The 19,099-nt window shown below is 36.0% G+C and overlaps 1 protein-coding gene across 1 annotated transcript; it reads right to left on the bottom strand.

Annotated features, from left to right (window-relative positions):
• Positions 1-322: 322 nt before the first annotated feature.
• On the bottom strand, positions 323-17,935 carry rhoj (ras homolog family member J). The gene is made up of 5 exons (XM_081378941.1): positions 17,296-17,935; positions 7,678-7,736; positions 3,747-3,911; positions 3,394-3,489; positions 323-2,816 (listed from the first exon to the last, which is right to left on the bottom strand). The coding sequence occupies exons 1-5, from the start codon at positions 17,507-17,509 to the stop codon at positions 2,670-2,672; spliced, it is 681 nt and encodes a 226-aa protein (XP_081235067.1). The 5' UTR covers positions 17,510-17,935; the 3' UTR covers positions 323-2,669.
• Between the last annotated feature and the right edge of the window lie 1,164 nt (positions 17,936-19,099).

The following is a 19,099-nucleotide window of genomic DNA, read 5'->3' as shown; positions in this document are numbered from 1 at the left end:
TCTGACGAAGGAGGACAAGCAACTGATCAAAAAAAGCGAGAGATTATGACAGGGTGAGGACAGAGAAAGGACAAATTTTCAATACTTTCTCAAGATTCTCAGAATTTCAAGTTCCTCTGTTACACTGAATGGCACGGTAGGCTCTGGTATGCTGGTATGCTGCTCCGAACTCTACTCTAATTTGCAGCTTCTGGGATAAAGTCAATGAGGAGAATGCATTTTGTTCAATTTGGGAACTTCTGAAATTTGAGGTCACCAAATACTAAAGGAAATTTGGCAGCCGAATACAAAAGAATTGAAGAAACCAACATTATAGACAAAGACAATTTCAAAAGTTTTATTACAAGCTTTAATCACTCTGTGTATATTTACAACATATTTTTAGTTTTGGCAAAGAAAGCTGTCACGTTTCTTAAGCAAATAAACCAATACGTGAAAATTAAAGAAGAAAAAAAAAACCCAACATATTAAAAATATTAAATATAAGTTTACAGTTGAGTTCAAGACTGAGTTCAAGTTATAGCTCTTTCAACCAGCGACTGAAAACTGGTCTTCTTATTAGCATTAGAGTATATAAACAATTGCATAGGACAATGCAAGGCACAGTATTGTAAGTGCACTTAAACTGAGTGAAGAAACAATCTCTATGCTACATTAAAGGCAAGTGAATGAAGGCTCATTCTTCCTCCTCTCTGTGGAGCAGGTTTGATTCATCAGCCCGAGGAAGGTCGCTAGCACCTTGCAGGCTCTGGAAAGAAGTCCCTGAGGTCAAACTAAGGAACGACTGATGTGAAGAGCAATCACAAGAAATCAGTACCAGTTCTGGTGTCCAAAAGCATGGTCTTCTGAGAACTACAAGTTTTTGGTAAGTGGAGTGATGATATGGAGACTTGAACTGCAAGGTTTCAGTTCACTGCTTTGGCAGATGGTTAATATACCTAAAAACTGTTATGTCCCATGTCCAAAACAAAAAGGTAAGGGCTGCACATAATATTGTCCAAACGATTTTGACACTTGTTCCAAAATACAGTAGGGAACGTCCTCATTTTGAAAAGACCAAATAAGGCGGGACTGCAATTTACAGCATAACCACACGCTACACATGAGGGAAAAAAACAAGTTTGAGGAACAAAGCCATTTGTGTTTGAGCTGATCTTTAAAGGGGAAAATAAGGGGGTGGCTTTAGCCAGAGGAAAAACACTACAGTTGTACAATGTACAAGCCTGGTTCTTAGTCAACACACCAGCATTTGAGCTGAAATATGGAGTGATAGGGTGTGTTTTTTTCACAGTTGTAAGATCATAATGAGTACTATGAGTGCCACTTAATAATAATAAATATTAAAAGTAAACATTTGACATTTAATTCATGATTAATGATTTAAACTAAAATAATACATCAATTACCTTTTAAAATGCATTTAGAAAAAACGACAAATGGATAAGAAAAGCTTTATAAAAATATAATTTAAATGTTGCATTTAAAACGATTTATCAATTTATCATTACATTTTACAAAATTGTTCATTTAATTTGAAAAGTAATTTATCTATATTTAAATTTTGGAATTAGTACATTAGTGATTAGTTACTTATTTTTATTTTTAAGTGGCACTTACGGTCCTCCATCGGCTCATTTTTAAAGAGAACAATGAGAGCATGTTTTAAAATGTGTATAGGTGGAGAAATTTGTGATCAAATACAGAAAAATCTTCTTTATTCATTATTTTAGCTGTAGTTTATACTTCAAAAATCAAAATCTAAATGCGTATGAAAAATATAATAATTACAGCACCATTAAATTGCATCATTGCACCTACATTTTATAAAGATCAAACTCTGATGGCTCATAAAAATGTGACTAAGTACACTTAATGGCATCTCAGTTTTAAAAACGGAAAATTAAAAAAGTAAATACGAATGGGCTAATGTTGTCGCAATATACAATTTCCCTTTATCCTGTCACTGACAGACTTCAGTCTCCACATAGTGTGCTTGATTGTCACTCTTTTTAAAGTATTATTGTTGGTGTCTTTGGATGTGTAGGTAGGTAACGGTTTATAAGTGTTTATTTGCTAATCGTTAGTTGCTAATTTTATATAACCCAATGATTTGTGGTAAAGATGCACTTCTTACACTTGCACTCTCTCTTCTTCTTTCTGCTCTACCTCTATTCATGAGTTGGCCATCCTCCAGAGAATTTCCCTTATTAACTAGCTCGAACTGCTGAAGCATTGACTCCAGAAAGAGCACAATATTGATTTGAGGTGACTGAGAAAAAAACAGCTTGCATGGAGGAATGGATTTTCATTTTTTCATAAGCCTCGAGAAACCATATAATATATGGCCCAGAGCTGAATCTAAAACGTTTGTTTGATTGAGATTGGCGAGGCCGCGCCATGTCGGTTCAAGTAACCGCAGTCCAGTCTGAAACTTCTTTGGCTTGAGAAGTGAATCCTGTAAGGCAACGTGGGGAGAAATTAAGGCACTTGTTTTGGAAGCTCTCCACGAGACACACAAACCCGAGGGCAAGACCGCTCATTGTCCTGAGGGACAACAGGCGGATGGAGAAAGGAAGGATGTACAGCAGACTGGAGGCGGTTTAGGGTCTGTTACATTGCCTGAAGCTTTTGGAGGACTGTGGGTTTTCACAGTTGGAGATGTTTTATCCTCACACGATAGCACAACATCTCCTGCAGGCTGCGCAGCCCCGTTTTTGTTTCTTAGGGCTGAAGATTGTCAGGATGGCCTCATCAAACACTGTCTTTAGTCCCTTCTGAGTCAATGCCGAACACTCCAGATAGCACTGGGCTCCAATCTGGGGATAGCAATATATAATGAGACAAAACACTCAGCTTTAGGTTAAAGGATAGTTCACTCAAGTACTCTGGCATCATTTACTTACCCTCATGTTGTTCCAAACCTGTATGACTTTTTTTCTTCCATAGAACACAAAAGGAAAAGTTTAGCAGAATGCCAGAGCTGCTCTTTTACATGCAATGAAAATGGACCGCAGTGACCAGAGGAAATCAAGCTCCTAAAATTATTATCAAAGCAGGCCTTATAACTTGTCCTCTTATAATCCCTGAATTTAACTGTTTATTCAGTAAAAATGTTGCCTTGAAAATGTGGTCACCACTCACTCACTGAATAGGAAAAAAAACAGCTCAAACATTCTGTCATTCTTTTTTGTGTTCCGCATGAGAAAGAAAGTCATACAGGCTTGGAACGACATAAGGGTGAGACAGAATTTACATTTTTGTGTGAACTAATTCTTTCAGTGCTTTGACACACAGTGGTGACAGTTCATAAATCTTTTTGAAACCTGGACAGATCAAGAACAAACAACTGACAATTAAGCCAAACCACCAAAAGTGTAAAAAAGAAAACATCACCTCTCGGGCTAGTTTGAGGCCTTGTTCATAGGTCAGGGGCTTCTCCTTCATCTGGAGCAGACGTGCCAGTGTCTTTGGGTCATCTCGCAAGTCAATCTGAATGAATTGGAATGAAATTTTAATAAATAAATGCCAGAATAAAAAAATGCCACAATGTTCTGGGATCTTTTCCTGGGTTCAAGCTCCCCAGCAGTCCATAAATATTCAGATTTTTATTTGATCTGATCCTAATCTCAATATTTGATCCAATTACAAAAATGCATTATTATTATTTGATCTGATAATTAAATATAAACAACAACAATATTCACATAAAAAAATCACATCACTGTCTGAATTAGAAACTCTTGTACCTGTGTTCCAATGAGGATGTAGGGCACGTGAGGCATGCAGGATTTGAGCTCAGGTACCCATTCCTCCTGAACATTGTGATAGGAAGCTGGATTCACGACGGAGAAGCAGATGAGAAAGACGTCTGTGTTGGGGTAAGAGAGGGGCCGCAGCTGATTGTAATCCTCCTATAACACATGACCAAGATGAAGAGTGAATAAAGACCTGCTTTAGACTCAGTTCATCTCATCAACCGAAACATATCATTTGGAAAAACTAATAATAAGATAAAGAGGGCAGATAATTAATTTAAAGGTTAAAGCTTCTAAATCAGTGTTTCCAACAGTTTTTTGTAACAATAAATATATTTATTGATAATAATAAGAAATGTTTTTTAGGCAGAAAGCCAGCCAATTAGTATGATTTCTGAAGGATCATGTGACACTGAAGACTGGAATAATGGCTGCTGAAAATTCAGTTTCGCCATTACAGGAATAAATTACATTTTAAAATATATTAAAATACTTGATAATATTTCAAAATACTAGTTTTTACTACTTTAAAAAAAAAAAAAAAAAAAAAAAATATATATATATATATATATATATATATATACAGTATAATAAAGAGACTTATAAAAAAATAAAATAAAAACTTACAGACCACAAACTTTTGAATGGTAGAGTAAATGAAAACCAGTCAACACAGTAATTTAAGGTTTAAGTACAACTTGGTATGCATGTACCCCTGTTTGGAGATCACCAGACTAAACCACTGCATGTAAAGAAGTGTCATATCTGAGTATTTTATATTGGCCATTTAAAAGTGCATATTAAAAATGAGGACCCTGAATGTTCTGGTAAAATAAAAGTAACAAGTTGAGCATCATTAACATCTATGACTTTATTCTGTCTCTTATTATGAAATGCAAATGAACATAAATAATTTACATTAAGCTTTTAAAGTGTCAGTGCCAAATGACAACTCTGCACCAGTGCCAGCATCTTGTAAAAGTCAGTTCTTCTTGAGTGCAATTGATCTCTTAGTCAGTGATCAATAGAAGAGAAGGGCCAAACATCACACAAATTCTCCTCTGTATCATTGAACTGCTTAAAGGAATAGACATGCTGAATTATATAACTTTCATTTATACAGCAATGTGCTGCACACTACATTAGTCAGACTGTTCAATTCTGAAACACAGCAAATATGTATCATTACAGCTCATACTGTCCTTGACACAGCTATAGATCCTAAGAAACATTTACATAATTATGCTGAACAGAAATACTCACACTTTAGCTTTCTTTATTACTTCAGTCCTTAAAACAAAGTAAAAAAATTACCCTCAGTCAGTGCATTGTTGGTAAATATGTATATTTGCAAATTGGTACCCTATAGCTCTTCATGCCAGTCTAGTGCCATATCTGAGACATCTATTGTTAAAAATGCACATATTGCTATTCTCCTTGTACATATTGCATGTTTTTGCATATAAAAGAATTGTTTATTCCCTCATTATTTATTCAAATATATACTCTGTAAGAAACTCCATACATCTTATTAAATGAATGCAGCCCCCCAGTGCAATGTCAGCAACTGCCAAAGTCAATATAGTCAATGATAGAATTTTCCCTGACAGGAATAATAGAATTGCTTATAAGGGCAAACTTAACAAGCTGACAGTAATGATCAATCATGAAAACAGAATAATTATCTGACTATAATTCAGATTTAAAAAAATATATTTTTAAATTATTTAAATTATAAACTATAAGTCAGATAATTATTCTGTTTTCATGATTGATGAAATATATATATATATATATTTATATTATATATTTTTAATTATTATATATATTTTTTTATAATGATCTAAATTCAGTAACAGCTATACACAAATGTTAAAAATGCCTCATTTCTATTTTTGGATTGGTGATGGTGTCATTTTCAGTTTCTCAAAACTTTGACTTAAACAATTTTATCTTAAAAAATATATATATAAAACATTGTTGGTAATTGAAATAAATGAAATTAAATAAATTGAAAATATTAGATGAAAAAAAAAGCATAAATTAGAAATGTTGCCCTTTCAACTAACTGAAATAATTACTAAAATTACCAAAAGTAAAACTGAAATAAAAATTAAAACTAAAATTAAATATTTAAAAATACAAAAACTAATAAAAATGACAAAAGCACATATAACAAAATTAATAAAACATAAACTTAAAGGGGGGGTGAAACACTCAGTTTCAGTCAATCTCATGTTAATCTTGAGTACCTATAGAGTAGTATTGCATCCTTCATATCTCCAAAAAGTCTTTAGTTTTATTATATTTATAAAAGAAAGATAGGCTGTACCGAGTCTTTCCGGAAAAAAACGAGCGGCTGGAGGCGTGCCGTGTGGGCTGTGCTTACGCTCTGATAGCTAACAACAAAGACATTTGAAGCAGTTTTACTCACGGTTCCAACGCACGACCGTTAACCTATATCGTTGGGACTGCTCCATCCTTAAGCATTAGATGATCTGCAAATCCGGCGTCGAACTGGGCCTTGTTTATAAAACAATCATCGTCGAAATGCACTAGCAGCAAGCACAGCGCTTTGATGGTTTCGCTCTCTCGCTCTGGTCTACGGGTGTTCTACGGGTCTACGGAAATTCCGCCCCATCTGACGTCACACATGCCCATACTCGAAAAAAACTTTCGAAACTTGTGACAAACCGGAAGGAGTATTTTTGGCACAGAAATACTCCTTCAAACGTACAACTTAATTTTTGAAACTTTGTCCATGTTTAGCATGGGAATCCAACTCTTTAACAGTGTAAAAAAATCAGTATGCATGAAATAGCATTTCACCCCCCCTTTAAAAAAAAAACGTATTTTTTTGTTCTGAGTTTAAAAAGAAATTCTAAATCCTATATAAAAAACTAAAATAACTGTCTGACACTGTACATAAAAAGTTAGAAACTAAAGATAATTTGGATGTTACACAGGCACTAGATAGAAAGAGTGGAGGAGAGTCATAGTATGAACAAGTTCTTTATGTTTATGTTCAGACATTGTAATCGGTTGCATTATATATATTCCAGTATTAACTCTAACAACTGGGGTCCAATAATATGGTTATTGCAGGGATGGCTGATTCTATGATGCCTTTAGACACACAAGAAAAGTAAAACGCTGGGTTTTGATTAAGATGCATTTCTTCAGGCTGTATCTGACTATTCATGTGAGTTTATTTTTGAAGAATCACTGCAATAATAAGCCAAAATCAAATTCATTATGGTGGGCTGACAGTGACAAAAACAACCCAGCCTGTGGTTTGTTGTAATTTCAAGTCGCTGCTTGCAGCTTTATTTACATTATTCAAAACAGGCTGTACATTCTGCCATTAAACGCGACTGTAATTTAAATTCAGAGTGATATGATGCCACAATGTTACTTAGTGATGTTTTTTAAGAGTATTAATTAAACTTTTAAATGATGAAATTCTGCTGTATTTAGTAGGGAATGTTGAAGTAAACCTAGTGAAAAACATCAATTTGTTTAGTGTCAGGTCGCTGAACTCAGTTGTTATTTGGTAACAATAGTAAATGTATGAATTAATTTATTGAGTGTGTAGTCAGTCTTATTGAGGTTTTGTTATTGCGTGAATAATGTTTGAAATCGAAATGAAAAGATCTGAAATGCATGCCATAGATCTTAGTGTGAATGATTTAGCCATGCATATGTTTCTTTTCTTTTTTTTTTGACCTTGTAATTTCAATCAAAATATCATACTTAATCTTCCGGTAGAATGACAGAATTCTCTCTGGTGACATATGCCAGACTTCTTAAATATTATTGTCCGTTGGTGTGGATAATAATACAGTCATGTTCTTGGTGTGAACGGGCCTTACTCAGGTTGTTAAGCAGATGGGCTATATAGACCTCAAAAACATTAACTTACTTGTCCAGCAGTATCGTACAATCCCAGTAAGTGCTGCCTTCCAGATACTGTTACATTCACTGTAAAAAAATCAAAACAAAACAACAGATTCATTATACTTGTAAAATAGAAGGACAGTGCAGAATATGTCTGCTAAAAGTGTTTATGCCCCTGCTATATCACATCCCTCTGATGTACTTCCAGAACTCTGGACCTGCTGTTTGGTTGTGGGTGGGAAGAACGGAGGTTGATTTGGAACAGGACAGCTGTCAACAGCAAGGGGTGACCGGTTTTGGAAAACAGGGAGGAAAGAACGGTGCGTGCGTGCATACATATTTCATTCTGTGTTGTGGGTGATGAGGGGGAGAGAACAGCTGTGTTGACACAAGTAAAAGAAAAAAACCCAGACAAGTCAAACTTTTGTCATCAAACAACATGCAATAAAGGTCCACTGCTGAGAACAGGAAAACAGCTGGACTCAATTGAGGTATCAAACAAACTGCAGTTACTATCCACTGTGTGTCCACACTCTTCTCAAACTCAATGTTTTGAGCATGAAGTGGTTTGCTAAGGCTGATAAACTTTAAAGGAATGTGTGAGAGAAGAAAATCAACTCCATGATGGCCTGAAATACTGATGCCTGGGATGACATAATTAATGCTTAGGATCTTATCCAATTTTTGATAGCCCACAAACTGTACTGAGCCAGATACCCATGAATGCTTCCAACATGGCCAATGCAATGACCTTCCAGTCATGAAAATTGTGGACAGAACCAAAGCACTTCTTGCAAACTATTGCCCTGGATGAGTCAAGAAGTTTCTGGAAAAGGAGAAGACAGATAACCTCTCCAACGTTTCTCGAAAACAAGCCCAGCAAAATGTTCAGAAAAAATTCACTACAGATGATTCAGTTTAAACTCTCCAATATTGTGACAATAAAAATATGGCAATGTAGAGTTTGAACATAGATGAACACCACTGACTATCAAAATAATTTGATCTTTAAAATCAAGGCTCTCCTTTTAGCCTGCTGCCTTCAAGCTTTAAAAATGACAAAAAGCACCATAAAAAAACGATAAAAGCGGTTCATACAACTCGTGTGTCATATTACAAGCCCACTGAAGTCATATGATTGCCTTGTGATAGTATCAGTGTCAAATTCGTGAACAAATTGTTTGACATGAACTGTCCCATAAATATTGTTTCTTATGCTCAAATAGCATTTAAAAAGCATATATATCAGGTTGGTTCAGCCAATGTGCATGTCAGGACACTGACTGTTTCTGTTTCCATTTCTCTTGTAACAATAGATGCAGTGAAGCGATGACTTTTGGGGGTGTATTCCGCCAATAATGCGTGTTGCAATTTCTGTTATTGATAATAATACAAGTGAATCGTCCTTTGAATCTTGTGATCCAGTTCTCACGTTCAAGTCATTGATTCAATGATCCAGTTACAGCAGTTAACAGCTCATTTGAAGGAAAGATTATCATGGAATATTGAGAAAAATTTGAGTTCAGAAAGCTGGAAACGTAGCGCAAGTCATTGGATGCACTTTTATGACAATTCTTTAGTACGTTGTCTTTTATTTCAACTTGCAAAAAGAGTGCTAAAGAAAATAATGTCAATAGCCTATGACTTTCACAATATTTTATTGTTTATAAAGTTGGTTTGTTGCTAAACTTATATACTGAAAGCATAAGTTGAACAGACTGAATCAGTTATAAACAAATATTAAATCCTAAAAGACACTAAAAAGCCCTAAAGACGTGCTTATGCTAGCTTTACTGCTTCACTTGACAGGGCATAATGTTTGTTTCATAAATTATGATTACAAGAAAGGACTATGCAGCCCTTTTAAAATTCAAATCTTACACCGCTTTGAGCGATTGCTAATCTCAGTGCTAATTTTAACAATCATGTGCTCAACACTGGGGACAAGAGACAAATTCAAAGCAGCACTAGCCCTAATGCTCCTAGCTTAGCTGCATGTATGAACACGGGGTCACTGAGGAGCCACGTGGACAGTGGTGTGCAAGAACCTCCAGGGTGGTGTATTGCTGAAAGAATGGGGCGAGGTATTGCAGCTGTGGGAATCTAGCCAAGCGGTGTTTTGATTAGATGTGCTTAGAAGTTCTTTCCCTGTAGACATTGAAGATGGACCTGAAACGGTGGCCTTGATTCTGCCACTGCTTATCAGCTGTTCCTGACAAGTCTTTTTACCAGCATGATTCTCTTCCCCTCCTGGGGCCAGGCTAAATAAGGAGTCTGAACTAAGTGCAGACACACACACACAAAAAGTTTTTCCTCCTTTACTGATTCTCTGACTCTTTCTTTACCTATATATGAGGAGAACTACTAATACAAAACAAGGCTGAGGTAAAAGTTTGAGAAGTAGAAGCTGTGTAGAAGCAGGTCGGTGGAGACAAAGAAGGGTTAGTGGCTGTGAATCAGGCTCTCAGCTGTTCTCTCCTGTCAGCTGCTTTTCCCCATGAGGCTCGAGCTCTCGGCAAACCCCAGCCCCCATTCTGTGGCCTGGAGAAAAATCAATGTTGGGTTACAGTCTCACTCAAGACTAACCCACTGTTGTGAAACGTGATTTGGGGCGTCAGAAGCACCCACGTCCTTCCAGGCCAACTTTCTCACCTCTTTTCACAGACAGGCCTGTGACATTGGAGTCAGCCACTATCTGCATTCAAGAGCTTTAGCCCATAAGAACAGTACAGCGAATTGTATAGATACTCACATGGTAATGGCAAGAGACTGCAAATTTAATTTAGACACTTTCCATTCCAGCACAGATGCATTAGGTCTCATTTACTGTAGGTGCTTTCACTGCTAATCGCAAATGACACCCATTCTTGATGGACTGTTGTCCACCATCCAGTCCAGCAAATTTCCCATAAAATTGTCTTTTAGAAATAAATGTATTGGTGTCTAAACTGCAATCTGGTAATCAGTATGTTGTGCCCCATTCAGAATTGAACTGAGAATGCCTTAAAAAGGTTTTTCTCAATTGCTTTGGCTCATTTTTTGAAACAGTCTTAACATTCTCTAAAGTGTATAAGTGCAATTGTCACTGTTTTATGTGACATCACAACTCTATTGCATGTCTAAAGACATCTAGTAACTTACCCAAAATATTTAATTCATGCTTCAAAGCCAAGTTATTTTGTCAGTAAATTGGCAAATGCCACCAAAATGAGACCATGGCAATCAACCCTGGAGATGATTGTTATACAAATAAATGTTTTGCTGACACTGTACATTTTGTCTTGCTGAATGCTATTGTGTATTAAACTGAATTATTAAGATACTTATTTCAGCAGGTTGTTTACTGGACAAAAGTCAATACTGTAGTAAACAGAAAAGGAATATGCATATTTTTATGTATACAGTTTCAGTACATATATGTATAGCAATGTGTTACAGTAAACAAAAACATTCAATGTGAAAGATATTTATGAAATATACCTGTATGTCGGACAGATTTTGATAATTTTCATTTTGCATGTGATGGCTCACATGATGGAAAAAATGTTGTGAAGAGTGACAATTTAAATCAACTCATCAGCTTTGATCACCAAGCAATGTGCATTTAGTTACTTTGAAATTGTAGACAATTGTACTTAATCTTACTTAATGTAATTTGCCCAAATGAATAAGAAATTCAAATCTGATCTTATTGTTTTGAGAATTGAGCCATAGCGATAGTGAAAATTCCAGTTCAATTCCTGTTTAGTAAAATTTAATTTAGTAAACAGGGCAGAATTGCAATAGAAATTTGAATGTAAGGAAGTAGAATTGAAATGATTTGAAATAAATAATAATAATTTGAAAAGTCGAATTTGTCAAAAGAACTCTAAATGTTGACTTTACAAATCCTTTAAAAAAGTTTGAAAAGATAGGCATCTTTAATTCTTGTAAATCATATTTAGGACTTATAAATGCTGTATGTACATAATTTACACAGTATTATATAAGATCTGCTCTTCGCCCAAGAAGCAAAAGCTTTACGTCGACACGCCAAATATATCCAGTATGTGCTTGCAGTGTGATGTATAAATGGGTTTGTATATTTTTCGAGTGGTTAGCATTCCTGATGTGATTTTTAAAGAATTTTAAAGTACCGCTATTGTTCTTTTGAAGGCATTGGTGGGTCAAAGTCCAAAATAAGCCACAGGGTTTCATCCTAATTTTAATTCCTGTTGCTGCAGAACTGTGCTTGCCAGAAGCTCAAAGTGTACATAATCTACACATTTTGCATAGCATAACTAAAAAAATGCATTAATGTGATTAATCTTGCGTTCTGAAGCCAAACGAATCTGTAAGACCCTTACACAGCACTTGTTATAAGATTAAGCATTGCCTGCTGGTGAATGTTTTGTGACAGTACTTTCACTCAGCAAAACATTAAATAGGCTTAACCACTCACTGTACATACCCCAGTAATTATTAAATTGCTTATTTATGAACTCTCTCTTTCTACTCTCAAAAATATTTAAATTTATGATATCACTTAAAGGGAAATTCTGTCATCATTTACTCACCCTATTGTCATCGGAAACCTGTATGATTTTCTCTCTTCTGTGGAACAGAAGAAAATACTTTGAAAAATGTTTTCAGTTAAGTTTTGGACCCCATTGACTTTCATTGTATGGACAAAACAGTTGAAACATTATTATTTTGTGTTCCACTGAGGAAATAAAGTCATAAGATCAAATTAGCATTTTTTTCTCAATAATTAAATTATCTAGAACTAATTCAAGTGTGCTTTAGACGTACTCAAGTAAACATTTACCGCTAAGTAAAAGTGACAAGTTCAAAAGAAGGTTTACTTCTTTCAACCACTCCAACCAATTTCACCTTTTGCTCTTTCCACCAACCAAACACTAACCAAATCTGGCATGTTTATACCACTAACCATCAAACCACATGAATATTATGAGGCAACAAAGAATAGAATACATCTTCAAAACCAGAACAAAACTCAGCAGAACTTTCCTTGGTGTTTCTGGTATCCTTTACTGGTATCAGTGTTAATTTTGACAGCAAATTTTGATTTAGTTTTAGTCATAGTCTTTTGACTAAAATGCCATTTAGTTTTAGTCATATTTTAGTCATCTGAATTGTTTTAGTTTTAGTCTAGTTTTAGTCGACGAAAATACAATAACATTTTAGTCGACTAAATCTACAGTATATTTAGTCGACTAAAATCAAATTTAAATTGTAATGCATTAATTTAGAATTTCTCTAAAATTTCCAAACCCATTATAGCCTACTCCCAAAACACTATTAACCTGTTAATATGAATAATTTGTAAAGTTTGAACATGCAATACAGACACATTTTTAACTGCTGTGAAATACAAAAAACATCTTAAAATTAAATAAAACCACTTCTCCTAAAGAAATAGCCTAGTCTTTTTTTTCAATGCATGATATATGTAGTATTCATTCTTTATTCTTTCAAGCAGACATATTTATATAAATTAAATATAATTAATCCTTATTACAGCTTTTAAAGAGCAGTGAGTGCTTTTCTCTTTTTATTTTGTTGTTTGATTAAGTGCACAGACGGCATTATGTGTATTACGCACTGTCACTTTAAGAACGAGTGTGCAGATCCAATGGCACTGATGCACATGATCCGCTATTCTCACAACGGTACATTCTTTATTCTCACAACAACGGTACATTCTTTAAAGACATAACCGACTGTGTTTACGTGAATACTCTCCAAAACTGACATTTAGACAATGTTGTGTGTATTTTATCCATTCAGACGCGAAAGAGAGCTCAGTTCAGTCCTCGCGCGCTGTATAGCTGTGCAGGCACGCTTCGGGTCGGGTGTGGCGTGGGTGTGTGTGTGTGTGTGTGTGCGCGCGCACAGAAAAACATTCAGATCTATCCATGTCTGCTCTTCTCTTTCTCCCAGACGTTTACATTTTTTAACGATCTATAGACATGAATCAAGCGCATGCTAACTCCTGTCCGCGGGTAGATAAGCACGTCACAATTCAAATCTGCGCTTTACCACAAACGCATCAGTTATGACTGGATCTCTTCCTCAATCGTCCCTCCCCAACATTTTCGTCTAGTTTTTATTCGTTGACGAAAATGTCAATACATTTTCGTCATAGTTGTCGTCATTTAAAACTGTTTTTTATTTAGTTTTCGTCTCGTTTTCGTCACTGAAAAAATGTCGTTGACGAAAATAATGACGAAAATTATTCGTCAACGAAATTAACACTGACTGGTATTAATTTAACTATTATGGATGTCAGTGTTAATAAACACTGATAGGCTATTGTTTTATTTATGACTTATCTCAAACATAAATAGTTTTATTTTGTACAGAATGTTCATGCTTATGGTGAGTAAAAAAAAAAAAAAAAAAAAAACTTTCAAAGAACTTAGGTGCTTTTACAGATCTGCCAATCCAAGGATCGAAAATGCGAACTGCTACTTTCCTATCCTGCCCCTGACAAAAAAAAAAAAAGAAAAAGAAAAGTAGCTTTACAGCTATATGGCATTTCAGTATTGACCATGTGGGAATATCTACAATGCAATATAATTGGTGGATTAGTTGATTTTGTTAGGAGTCTAGTGGGAGCCACACTAGACGATGACTCATCTCAAACACATTAGCAGGCACTGTGTCATGTCCCGGGAATGTCATCGGTTTGTTTTGGACAAGGGAATTCTGATCCCATGGGATTTATTGACGGAAACCATAGTCCCACATACTCCTGGGTTGAGCTCTGACTCTAATAGGTTGCAATCACAGTGGTTCTGGTGAAAAGAATATAATGTCAGTTCACTCGAATATATTATATTTGGCCTTATTTACAGAGTTATGTCAGCAAAAGTAGTGGGTATGTAAGCCACCAACCCAACCAAATAAAAATAGATTGTTTAAACAACAAACTAGCTGGAAAGGTGAAATGCTGTACTAAAATATATCATCTTCAGTACACTCAAAGTTTGGGGTCAGTAAGAATTTTTTTTTTTTAATTAATAATTTTATCCAGCAAGGATGCGTTAAATTTATCAAAAGTGACAGTAAAGACTTACATGGTAAAATAAAATAAAAAATCCTGACATGAATGTATCATGGTTTTCACAAATATATTGAGCAGTTGTTTTGAACACTGATAATAATAAAAATAATTCATGTTTATTGAATTATATGTTTATTTAAATTGTTATATACAACTATACCTTGATGAGCACAAGAGACTTCTTTCTTACAGAACAAAACTGTATTTAAATTATTTAAATATTTAAACAATATAATTATATACCTGCAGCTTGGATTCCTCAGTTCACAATTTCACTTCATACAATTTGAAAAAGACGCATACTTATTAATTATATTTTCACTGATAATTTGATTGCAGTATTCCCAATGCGTTATATTGCAAACTGTTCAATTACTGCTGGAGCATGAATGGTATAAATGCAGAGTTTTTCATTTAAGACCAATTCTAGCATAGCAGCACAGTAAAGCTTTCAGTGGCCTACAATGGGAGCTCTGTGCTCTTCAGCCTGGACATTAAGCCACTATGTGACAATTCACTACTTTATTATGATGCTGTGTTAAGGCTCCTCTCAATGTGGAGACAGTAGTGGGGCCTAATATGAATATAAGTGATTGATTGGCTCTAGAAGAATATTGTTACTGTTCTCTCTCAATTTCCCTTAATACAAGAAAGTGCTGTATAGTGATGATACCAAAAAACACCTCTTTCTGGATGGACAATATACAATTATTCCATAAAATGAATTCTAATGCAAATCTCAATTGCTGATATTCAACATAGAACAACCGAGTATTTGATGGACACTTAGGGTTTTACCAAATTAAAACCTACATGCATTTCTACTTTCATGTACTGTAATGATGGCATTCTACCTATAAAGTGTGTGAGTGCTTCTACCTAAACCATGCATTCAATATGTTTGCCGCACACTATAATAGGACCAAATAAAAATGCCTTTATGTGTTCTCTATTTTTATGAGCATTTCCTTAGAGGTGAAGTGTGTAATTTATGCACCACTAACATAAACAAAATTAATTGTAAAAATATTGATATAAAGTATTGATGAAAAGAAAGGATATGAGAAAGTTTTAAACTTCATTCCTTATTTTTTCATTAACATGTCTCCATTAAAATTTTTGGTCTGTGACAACATCCATTTAAGTGTCCTCTGGACGGCCTCCACATCATAACTCATCAGCTTCATTTAACCAGAGGAGTTGACCAAGAATCACACTCCTTGAAAATCTTTCCATCTCAATCAACTCCCAGGAGTTTAAATGTTTTACTCACTCCTTGAATTAGTTCAGTCTGTCTTTATGTCTTGAGTCTGCAATGACCAGCTGGAGAAAATTACAACACAGGATACTATTAAAATCTCATAAAATGGAAACTGCCCAGATAAACATGCCTTATTTGATCAAATTGCACATTAGAAAAAAAGGAAAGAAAATCATTTGACAATACCTGCTTTAAAGTTTTAGAGCTTTCACAAATGAAAGAGCCATAAAGATATATCTTTTTTTTTTTTTTTTTTTTCACAAAGATTTATCCATTAATCATTTGAAGATGAAGATTGCTGGATAAGAGACTTTTGAATCATTGGAAATAAGACAATCTCTCTCTCCTCCCTTTTTCTCTCTAGCCTGTAAAAATGATAACTTTTCCCACTGCTAATAACACCAAAGGAAAAAAAGCCAAGCATTGCATTGGGAAGGTCTACTTTTGTAGCACTCATCACTTTAAAAGTGTTAACAAGCAGTTTTTCAGCGTAGAATTTTGGAGTGCTTGGGAGAATTGAGTAAGGGAAAACTGATAGTAAAATATATCGTTGGTAATATTTCTTCCTATAAGTTCTTTGTTTTGGCATACATTGTATTTATGAGGGAAATGTCATGCTGTTCTCACAGAGCTGTACCACTCTCAGAGGATGTTGAAGCTGACCTGTCAGCCACTGTGTAATTATGACTTGATCCTCATATGATTCTCAGACCATGCATGTATCACGGGGGCTTTCCCTGCAAAGAAACCAAAGCCTTATGCTGTCGTGCATATGCGTGAGAGTCAGAGAGAACGAGAAATAAACTTAATGAATGGCAACACATTTGTGCAAAACACTGTGATTCCACAAAGATGCATGAAGTACAGTATTCATTTAACAGCGCGTTTAGATCTCGTCTGCTCCTGTGATCAACAGGTTGCCGGCACGCGAGCTCTGACGCGCACCTCGCTGCTATTACCCGTCTTGCGGAACATAAAGTGTCTTTGACGTCCCTAGCACAGTAAGAAACTACCTTAAAGAAGTTTTAAGCACATAATAACAAACACTTAATTATTTTTACATTATTATATAATTTTTGATTAACCTAAATTAGCGGAGGCAGACCCTCCCCCCGTACCCCGTTTCTACTTTTTAGTCTGTCGGCCCTGCAGTCCTCGCTCTGGAAGTTGATATCTCCTCTTTCAGGCGGCTATTCTTGGGACCGTCCCCTACCCGACTGTATGGGGTAGACAAGGATTAGGTAGACATGCTGTAAACTTCACTTCATAAACAGGGATTGCAGTTGAATGTTTTGAGCTAGAAACCAACTTACCTGCGTAGTGATCGAATACAGTTGGCACATATTCCTCGGGAAAAGCATCATTTGCGTAACTCATCAGCAAACAGGTTTTTCCCACCGCTCCATCGCCGACCACAACACACTTCAACATCTTCTTGGTCGTAGTATCGACAGGATTGCTGTTACTGCCTCCATCCTCAAGCGCTTCCACTGCATTCTGCCTACTTTTCGAGCTGAGAGTAGGCATGATAGTTGGACAAGTCCAGAAACTATATTCAGCACAGGTAGCCAAGTCTTCTGTCGACAGAAATATCAATCTTTGAGACGTTAATCTTGGTTTGACCAGTTTAAACACTCGAGTTTATGTGTCGTAGGCTTCGGTGAGCAGGCAAATCCGTTAAGTAGGTGACCCACGCTTTAGCTCGCGCTTCCGAAACAATCCGGCGCCATCGAGAGCAGCTTCATGAAAACTCACGATAACTCCTACAACTTGCATTCCGTCATTTTACATTTTGCAGGTCCGACGACGAAACCAATACAAAAGCCGTGTTTGTGACCCTGATTTAGCCTACTCCAAACAGCTTTCCACATTCGCCCCTACGCTGCTACGCATCGTCAGTGTCAGGAAATCATTGGTTTCCTTGCGAAATTCCATATTAGGCAGGAGTGGGCTGGGAACAATAGGGGCTCTGTCCACAGCCTACTCAGACAGGGGACTTCAGCGGCACAGGAGGGGTGGGAGGGATGACGTCCCCAATCTAACTGCATTTCCGAAAATATGGCGCCACAGGATGGCTTGAGTTGGATTTTAATTCATTCTTTCTTTCTTTCTTTCTTTCTTTCTTTCTTTCTTTCTTTCTTTCTTTCTTTCTTTCTTTCTTTCTTTCTTTCTTTCTTTCTTTCTTTCTAAGAAATTAGCTAATATTTGTCAAGCAATAATATAATATAATAATAATTTATCTATAGTTTCGTTTAATTAATTTAGTCGATGTTTCTTTTCTTTCAGTATAGCGGCAGTCTCGTGATGATAAACTGTTTTAACCTCATTCATGCAGAATGTTGGTTCAGTTTTAGGCTATAAAATATTCACTATGATATTGGCGTAGTTTGGAACAATTAAGATGATATTATTAATTTACTGTAACTCTGACTGGGTTATCATGGTATCACTATATCCATGGCAATGGCATCGAAATTCCTGTGGCAGTCAATTTTTATTGTTACAGCTTAAGCTTGCAAGTGCGCAGAGCCGGGGAGCGCTCTGTGGCTCCTCCATCATTTTAGTTGAAACCCTGAAACACCCCAGGCTTTAAATTGCACTTGGCAGGATAGTTATGAGGCTTTGTGTCTTTGTCCATCATTTGCAGCTCCTACCTGGTCTCCTTTATTTGGGGACAGTGGAGTTTGTTTTAGTTTTGCAAACAAGACAGACAGCCAGTCAGTTTTTATAAGGCTTAAAGAAACTATCATACAGTTTTATAAAATATTCACTATTTATATTGACGTAATTTAGAGCAACTGATATCATTAAGATTGCGCGAAGATTTCCTTTCTTCCCCCTGTTCATGAATTATAGCATTCCGCTACTGTGAGTGTTCAGTGAGTTTTCATTAAATCGCGCGCAATTGGCGCCATCTGTTGCATGAGACTATCTCCATGGCACCGGGCATCGATGTCGAGATTCCTGTGCCAGTCAATTTTTATTGTTACAGTTTGCAAGTGCGCAGGCGCAGAGAAGGGGAGCGCGGAGCCTGCAGAATTGCGAGCGCTTTGTGGTACAAAGGACCCATAACAGTCAGACACGGCGCAGCGTTACAATGATCTTCTCCATCCCACC

This window comes from Scardinius erythrophthalmus (genome assembly GCF_964197995.2).
Source record: "Scardinius erythrophthalmus genome assembly, chromosome: 11".
Classification (NCBI taxonomy): Eukaryota; Metazoa; Chordata; class Actinopteri; order Cypriniformes; family Leuciscidae; genus Scardinius; species Scardinius erythrophthalmus.
Note: the sequence above shows the minus strand (reverse complement) of the source record. Positions and strands in the feature narration are given on the sequence as shown.